Source organism: Mytilus trossulus, chromosome 11 (genome assembly GCF_036588685.1).
Source record: "Mytilus trossulus isolate FHL-02 chromosome 11, PNRI_Mtr1.1.1.hap1, whole genome shotgun sequence".
Taxonomy (NCBI): Eukaryota; Metazoa; Mollusca; class Bivalvia; order Mytilida; family Mytilidae; genus Mytilus; species Mytilus trossulus.
In genome coordinates this window covers 67,498,278-67,508,050 of record NC_086383.1, presented here as the reverse complement: position 1 = coordinate 67,508,050, position 9,773 = coordinate 67,498,278, and the positions used below count along the sequence as shown (strand labels likewise).

The 9,773-nt window shown below is 32.9% G+C and overlaps 1 protein-coding gene across 1 annotated transcript in view; it reads left to right on the top strand.

Moving 5' to 3' along the window:
- Positions 1 to 4,500: 4,500 nt before the first annotated feature.
- LOC134690259 (ankyrin repeat, SAM and basic leucine zipper domain-containing protein 1-like) overlaps positions 4,501 to 9,773 on the top strand; it is a 44,669-nt gene continuing 39,396 nt past the window's right edge. Inside the window, exons 1-2 of the mRNA XM_063550236.1 lie at positions 4,501 to 4,533; positions 9,332 to 9,415. Coding sequence (XP_063406306.1) covers positions 4,501 to 4,533; positions 9,332 to 9,415 — 117 coding nt within the window. The remainder of the gene's footprint in view (positions 4,534 to 9,331; positions 9,416 to 9,773) is intronic.

Here is a 9,773-nt window from a genome sequence, read left to right as displayed (position 1 = left end):
GGCGGATCCAGAAAATTTCATATGCACTAAATGCATAAGAGGGGGCGGGGCGGCCGCTTCAGTTATTCCCTCTATAATCAACAAATTTTCTTTTCCAGCAAAGGAGGATCTGTGTCCTGCATTCTGTATAAAAATGCTAAAAATTATAGGTATTAAAGTTTTATTCTGCTGGACAAGAGATCACCATCGATTTTAAATTTAGAGTATCAATTCTCTGCGTGTCGCCATGTCTATGAACCACAAAGGACCAAAACCATAGTAGCCTTATGTAGTCGTAATCGCGTGTCGATATCGTGTCAATCGTACGGTTGTTTTGTCCGACTAACTAACTTGAAACGGAAAATGTTTTTTTTTTTTTTTTAAAGTAACCAAGGTCTGTCGTTTTTAACTGTTTATATGGGAATTGGTAAAAAAGTCATAGTTCAAAGTCATAAATGAGCGTAAATAAGTGTTCCGTGAAAATTGTTTTCGAAAATCTAATTTGTTCATAATTCTTTTATGTAATAAACTTATTTAAATAAATTCGTACCTTCCCTTGTCTGATCACCAGCATGGCTAAAGGTATTACTCCCAAATGTATTGTGAGGTGACACGTTCAGGTATTCAAGCGATTTCCTGTCGGACTTTCAAGTTCATGCATCGCTTCACTTCTAAGGGTATTGATCAGTGTATACGACCGATAACTTGAAACTTTCCATTTTGAACTATCAGGTGTATAGTACATGTAGTATAAATCTCTGTCTTGCGTGTCTGGTATACTAGTCATTACTAAACGCATAAGCTTGTTTATAAATTACATTTCTGGTGTAAAGAATATTGTTTATAAAAATCTAAATAATTCCCCCCAAAAAAAAGATTTGATAAAATAAAAATCTGTTTTCACATTTTTTAGGGTAAATTTGGGGAAATGAAAGTACTCGTTCTCAAAAGTGAAGGACAGTTTGAAACATACAAGAAATGTTGATTTTAACAAAAATATACGCACTAATCGACCATTCTTTTATACGCCTTGATAGAAAGTTAAGGAACTATAGATAGTTGCAATTCAAAATAATATACATTTTTACATTGAACATAAGAAAGAAACATACATTTTGTTTATTTGGGTTAAAAGTTTTGTAAATAAACTAGTCCTCGTATGACAACAGTATGTTATCATGGGATGTCGATGGACGAAGAAGAAAAAGGGAACTTATTTGAAATAAATACAGGTCGATATTTAACTTGCCTTGGGTTCATCGAAGTTATGTACATAGTAAAATCACAGATTTCTATTTCAACAAGATTGTTCTCGAACAAAGGAAGGAGTTCGTCATCACAATTGTTGGCTATAATGTATAATGATGTGAACATGGTTCTGAAAGTACATTATGTCAAATTTCCTGTTCCGACATGCATGTTATATATATTATGCGGGAACTTGGTCCCGACTTTGTGATACGTGTTGTAGTCTTTCTTTCATGGTTTTATCGATTCTTTTGCGGGGAACTGCTTACATAGATGTTACATTGTTTGGGAACTAGCTTGGACTCGGCATGTCAACGGGACCTTTAAAAGACAATCCAGTCTGCTAACTACATTTTATTCTGGTTCACAGTCTAGTCATATATTTACAATAGTTACAATAAAGATTTCATAAGTTTTCCATCATAGTTATACATCAAATATTTCGCGATATCAATCGAACAATAATACAAAAACCGACAATAGTATACGCGCCATAAATGAACATTCGTGTAATCTGTTATCTCCCCTTATTTCGTTTACTTATAATATTCAATCAAATATCAAATTAAGAATTGTATTTTCAAAAGTTATCTATACGAATAAGTTAATTCCTTTTTTATATGTTAATAATATTTTATACAAATCATTTACCTAAATTTTATGTCAAACTTTGTCTCCTATTTATTTAAACTGTACCACGATTTTACTTGTGAATGTGATTAAAATTACTTTACTGGAAAACATCTTTTAATTCTTTAAACTCGTTTCTGCTTAAGTTTAAAAGATAAACTATTAAACAAATTTAACATTTTTACTAACCTTTAAAAGACAATCCAGTCTGCTAACTACATTTTATTCTGGTTCACAGTCTAGTGAACCAAATAGTTTTGCACGACTTTATATAGCAGACTGGACTTAATTTGACACGTAATATTTTGTTACTCATTACAATAGCTTTCTCTGATCTCTTTTAATAAACAATGGATTTTGTCGGTTAAAGGCAGAATTACTTAATCTTAATTGTTCAAGTCTATTAATTTTAAAAGTATATACAATTATCTTTATGCCTTCGAAGCTGACACATTTATCAATTAGCTGGGGGACATTTTTGAGACAACGTTATCAAATATGCTTAAAAGATTAAACACTTTACATTTATATTTTTAGGAAATTGTTCTATAAACAAGTTAAACTTTCTTTTATTTATTTTATTTACGTTTATTTTTCTGTCATTTAATTTTACAATTAAATGACAAATATTCTCTTTAACTTCTGTGCAATTCTTCAATTATTCATCAACGCTTTACTTGTAATTTATTTATAAATCTTATCTTTAAGTATCACGCATTTTTGCATCATTATATATATGCCACTGGACAAACACTAATTATCCCCAAGGGATGTGAATATTTTGCTGGAAAACTATTGAGTATCAAAGTTTCAAATTAATTTCGGGATTTATTTTCCTTCTTGGTATTCAATATTCAATAACAGAAGAAAGAATAAACAGTTTGTCCGCTAAACAGGGGTATTCTTGTTATAGTTATATTAAAAAATAGGGATATATGACATTAAATTGGTTCTGTCTTTTTTTTATACATCGTTAAAAGATGTGTGTTTAAGGTGAACGACACAAGAACCCTGTAATACTAGTACGAGAGTATAGCATGTAAACATTCCTTCTCAATAATATGGTTGTATTGGAAATATTTTCATACAGATTGACAACTCATGGTCCGATATGCATGTAATATTTGCCACATGACGCCCATAGTTCTTTCTACCATCATCATCTTATTCTTTGATATTGCTGAAAACATCGATGGTTCACACCAAAACAAAATGGGAGTAATGTACCTTCTGATAGCTTGTCCGTGTTATACACTTGTGAAACTTAATATATAGACGAAATTTCGGTATTGAAATGAATCTACATCTCACAAACAGGATTTTCAAATAACGATTTTGAGCAATCGTTGTAGGTTCATGAATATTCATATGGTGCTTTTCTTTAGCGCCAATTGGAAAAAAACGTATCTTTAAATAAAGTTTGCATTATTAAACATATTCCTCAGAAATCAGTTATCATAAAACCATACAAGTTATGATCAACCTTGATAAAACACAGTTCTGTTATCATAAAACATAAAAGAATGCACTATGTAAACTGGAGTAAAATTATGAGACAGTTCTAAGCACTGTACATGTACTATAGTAAAGTTGTAAGTCTGTTCTGTCACAAAACTTGTAAGCGATGGTCCATGCAGTTATATTCATGTCTGGAAATGTCCCTGGCTGTTTATCCAAAAGATATAGTCTGGGTTTTTTCTGTTTCCCATCGTTTTTTGAGAAATGCATTTAAGAGTGAATCGTTAACTGGGTAAAGACCAGTGGCAAATATCTCTGTGTACGTTCTGTCGATTTGGGAAGATATTTTCTAATTCATTTGAAAATATCTATATGTGTTTGCAATGTTCAATGCTTGGACTTTGAAAAGGCGCAAATAAAGCTAACTAAATATTATTTTGTTAAAAGAGGTAATACAACAAATTTAATTTTTGAAACAATTAAATAATTTTGTAAACATCGCGTGTGAGGGTTTACACGGAGTTAAAAGAAAAGACAACAGGGCAAATCTGATAAAAAAAAAATCCCGAAAATTAAACTTAAGAACAGTAATTGAAACCCCCTCCTCAAACAAATGTACCTCATGACCTGTATTATGCTGAGGTACAATTTTTTTGGTGAAAAAAATATAGAATGCTGGAAGTGTTTCGATGTGCTATTGGAAAATCCTTTGAAAAAAATGGGTAGGGTTCACCTGGCCACGGCTTAGGTAGCACTTCACAGAAAATATAGTTGCAATTGAGCCACAGAATGTTGAATGACCTTCCAACCCTGGCCTTCTAATACGTTAGACCAACTGTTAGTGTCATACATGCAAAACTACAGACCTATCTACGGAGTGCTACCATACTCACATGCTACCGATACTAGTATGCTGAAGAAGTAATGAAATTAATAGAACCAGAGCCGGATTTAGTGGGGAATGGCGTTGATAGGAGTTTTTAATAGTCTTGATTTGATTGATTGATATACATGGAAGTTTTACACTGACACAATGACTGGCTATACAACACATAGAAGTTTTTGACGACATTGATTGCCTAAACAGCCCTTTGAGTTTCTCAGTCGGCTATAAAGGGGGAATGACACGGTGTCCGCCCCTTTTGTTGAAAAATAAATATTGATTATGTAGGGAATCACTTGAGAATGATTGGAGCTGGTCCTCTCATGACATTATCAGTTAGTCTCCCCTCTCCTTTTATATAAAAAAAATCTGGATCTGCCACTGAGAACAAGTTTAATAAATTAAAAAAAAGAATGTGTCACTAGTATACACGGATGCCCAATCCGCACTATCATTTTCTATGTTTAACAGACCAGGGACAAGAAAGTCCCTGAGTGGACTGACGGAATGAGGTAATTCTAATTTGGCATTAAATTTAGAAAGATCATATCATTGTGAACATGTGTACTAAGTTTAAAATTGATTGAATATCAACTTCATCAAACACTACCTCGACCAAAAACTTCAACCTGACGCGGGACAGACGGACGAACGAACAAACGAACAGACAGACAAGAAACAATGCTGAGAATGGAACATCCTAAGTATATATTTTTAATCTTTATTTCAAAATTACACCCATAAGGGTCAAGCAATATAAACAAACATTTGTAAATACAATGTAATATAAGGTAATCTTATACACTCCCAGTCCTGAAACACAAACAAAATTAAAAGTCATCTGATTGCAATCTTATAACTGTTAATACTGATGAAGTCGCTTTATCATTGATTTATAAGATACAAGTTGTGACCTTCGAAATTGTTTTATATTATTTTATTTGTATATTTTCCTATAGACTTTTAAGGTACCTCTGTTGTCTTTAAAAAAAATCCCTTCCATAATATCCAAAACTTCATCGTTGATTTGAAAAAAAAAATGATTTTAGATTTTCGATTATCAATTGAAATGAACCTACTAGAGCCTCAACTTCCAAGCGCACGATAATGTCAATCATTACACATCACTTTAACCCTGAATTGACATTCCACAATCGGTCAGTATATAACATCACCTGTGTTTATAGTTACAGGGTATTTCCCGCCGTTGGAAAATCCCGTGCAGTCGACACAATTGATTTTTAACATTCTCTATCATGAGCGAGGTCAAGTTTTAGATCAAGTTAATTACATATATTTTTAACGTTAATTATTTAATTATTAAAAAAAAAACGTATCATCATTTCTTTTCTTTTTTTTTGCTAGTATAGTAAATAAATCTCAGTCCCGGAATGTAGATACACTTAAAATTAGACCTGGAAGTGTCTTCTTATAAAAGGAGAAACTGTCTTTCACATTAAAATTTAAAAGAATATTATCGCTCAGGCATATTTTAGATTTTGTAATAAGATGATTGATTGTTGGTTGTTTAACTTCCAGTGGCAAATATTCCATAAATGTCAGGACGAACTTAGTTTTAAGATCGAACTCTCAAAAAATAATTGAAAAACAGTAATGATGACAGAAGAACTTTAATACGTGTGAAATAACCATCCAATCTTTTAAATATAACTTATTTATATTTCAAAAAGTAACAGATTAGTTTACAAGACGTGCATTGACGTACTTTCATATCTTTAAAATGGAACTTCTTTGTCTAAAAGACAACCCACGAGTTGTCGAAATCCAGTTGTATGCATACTATATACTTACATATGCACATTATGCATCGACGATCGTTGTATTACGTTACATACTGCTATACCAATTGACCCCTGATATCAACTAAGGTTAGAACTTCCTATAGGCCGTTCATTTTATTTTTGTTCCAACAAACGGTTCTTGAATCAATTATAATTTCTGAAGTATTTACGATGAAAGCATTATTCTCAAATCGTCTTACACAATGATAAAATTGTATTTATACCACAATTGAAAAGTAATTTAATAAAACAAATGACAGATGAACTGAATAATTATAAAGATGAATGTATGTCCATATGCTCATATATATACACATTCGGACTAAAATTCGCAACTTGTCATTATCTCATCGTAGCATATTGTTAATGTTGCTAATATATGCCTTCAACCCCAAGAGGTATAAATGTGCATTTCATTCTGAAAGATTAATGGATCAGCAGGTGATCAAGATAGTTTTAAAAAATCCTATTTGCCAATGAAGTTTAAATGATCTTCTGCCTCAGACATACACATGTATTTTTCAATCATAAAAGTAAACCTTTAACCCCGAGAAATATATAATCTGTTTCTCTCTAAATTTACAGAAACATTATGTGATAAATTTTTGAAAATTCCGTATATCTCAATCGATTAATGATAGTTCTGTAAACTTCTACATATATTACAATCTGTACCTCAATACAACCGTCCCTCACACTTAACGGATAAAACAACGATCAATTAATGATTGAACGTCGCTCACGCATAACGGATTATACAACCGACCTTTTAATAACCGTCGCTCACGCATCACTGGTTCTATCAATGACTCAATACACACCCGTTTTATCGGACAAACGGATAATTCCCTGAGACACGGAAAATCTCCGGAGAACCGCAAAATATTCTGTAAAACGGAAAATCTACGATGAACCTCTATTTATTATCCGTTCCGCGGAGATTGGCCAAAAAACACCGAATATTTTACAAAAATCGCGGTGATTTTCCAAATAGGTCTGCCAGTGATTCCATAACATAAGATTGTCATCCTATCTGATTGTCTTCACGTTTTAAAAGCCCAAAAAAAGCAAACGAGTTAATGACCATCAGAACATTTCTATTGTTATCGTTCAAAAACCACCAGAATGTCTCTCTTGTTATCTTTGAAAAGAAATGGTGCATTCTGACTTTAAAAAGACAACCAATCAGTGACCTGAATTCAAGTGAACTATATTTAGCTCAAGGTAAACACTGACTTTTCATCCTTGTTAATCGTGACTGCGACTTTGCGACAATACGTCTCTCGGCTGCCTGTAAACATTTTAAAAAGATATTTTTTTCTTTTTGAATTTATATTTTTGTCAGTGAAGTAGCCGGCACTTGAAGCCACCGTAAATGGCGGATTTCCTCCGGCTACCGTCTTCAATGGAAAGCCCTGCATGCACTTAATGGGTGACTTAATTTGACAGTTTACACTGCTAGATGAACTTCCTGTTCATGGATGAATTAAGAATTTGCCGGTATTTATTTTATAAATATATCTCAAGGCTAAGAAACACGGGTGAAAATGGGTCATTTTCAGAATTCCGGGGGTATTCAATGATAGGCAGGTGTCCCGGGTGATCCCTCAGAATTGTGAAAATCTGGGGTCACACCGGCAGAATATGGGTCAGTTGACAGGTATGCACTTAATTAATTGTCTTATCTTCTACTCATTACATGGGTGACACTTTAGCGTCTTATCTTCTACGTATACTCATTACGAGGGTGACACTTTATCGTCTTATCTTCTACTCATTACACCGGTGACACTTTCTTGTCTTATCTTCTACTCATTATCAGGCTGACACTTGATCGTCTTATCTTCTACTCATTACAAGGGTGACACTTGATTGTCTGATCTTCTACTCATTACACCGGTGACACTTACTTGTCTTATCTTCTACTCATTATCAGGGTGACACTTGATCGTCTTATCTTCTACTCATTACAAGGGTGACACTTTATCGTCTTATCTTCTACTCATTACACGGGTGACACTTACTTGTCTTATCTTCTACTCATTACACGGGTGACACTTGATCGTCTTATCTTCTACTCATTACAAGGGTGACACTTTATCGTCTTATCTTCTACTCATTACACGGGTGACACTTACTTGTTCTATCTTCTACTCATTACATGGGTGACACTTAATTGTCTTATCCTCGACTCATTATGAGGGTGACACTTGATTGGTTTATCTTCTACTCATTACACAGGTGACACTTAATTGTCTGATCTTCTTCTGATTACATGGGTGACACTTACTTGTTCTATCTTCTACTCATTACATGGGTGACACTTAATTGTCTTATCCTCGACTCGTTATGAGGGTGACACTTGATCGTCTTATCTATTACTCATTACATGGGTGATACTTGATTGTCTGATCTTCTACTCATTACGAGGGTGACACTTGATTGTCTTATCTTCTACTCATTACATGGGTGACACTTGATCAACTTATTTTTTACTCATTACACAGGTGACACTTGATCTTCTTATCTTCTACTCATAACATGAGTGACACTTAATCAACTTATCTTTTACTCATTACACGGTTGACACTTAATTGTCTTATCTTCTACTCATTACACAGTTGACACTTGATCATCTTATCTTCTACTCATTACACGGATGACACTTAATTGTCTTATCCTCGACTCATTATGAGGGTGACACTTGATCGTCTTATCTGTTACTCATTACACGGGTGACACTTAATCGTCTTATCTTCTACTCTTTACACAGGTGACACTTACTTGTCTTATCTGCTACTTATTACACGGGTGACACTTAATTGTCTTATCTTGTACACTTTACACGGTTGACACTTGCACACATGCAGATTTCCTAGTAAATTTAATATATATTCTCTGAGGTTAGTGTGTCAATAACTTACATGGGAAGACTTTACTTATTATCATACATTACTGAGTGGCAGTTTAGTTACATAAAAAAAAATGAATATGTATTGAGTAACTGATGACAAACAAAAATGCAATTTAAAGTTTTTTCAGTAAGAAATTTATCGAATATTTTTTTAAGTATGAGTGTATACTCTGAAAATTACTTTCCAGTAGTAGACAGTGTATTATTTATGTAGTACCTTCAGAATCTTTGTTTAAACTGTCAATTATGTATTTCATATGCTATTTATAGAATTTCTCTCTGTCTGAATGTTTTATTAAGGAAGGATACTACTGATTTATGTAGTCATTGCTAAACAGAAGAATAATTATTACCTAAATTAACAGCAATTATTTAATACACAATTTATTAAATTTAAAATTCATGTTTTACTTACAGAAACTTGCTATAGCTGGTGAGCGTGGAGATATAAGAGGCTTAAAATTAAGTCTACAGAATGGTGCAGACATTGATTATCAAGATGTGAGTAAAATACTTCATAGAAAAATCATCTTAAGAAATGTCGTCTTATGGTACATAAACAATAAAAGACACAAAACTACAAGTTACTAGTTAAAAATAGTGTACAGTGAAGTTTACAGTGTAAAACTACAAGTTACTAGTTAAAAATAGTGTACAGTGAAACAGTGTAAAACTACAAGTTACTAGTTCAAAATAGTGTACAGTGAAACAGTGTAAAACTACAAGTTACTTAAAAATAGTGTACAGTGAAACAGTGTAAAACTACAAGTTACTAGTTAAAAATAGTGTACAGTGAAACAGTGTAAAACTACAAGTTACTTAAAAACAGTGTACAGTGAAACAGTGTAAAACTACAAGT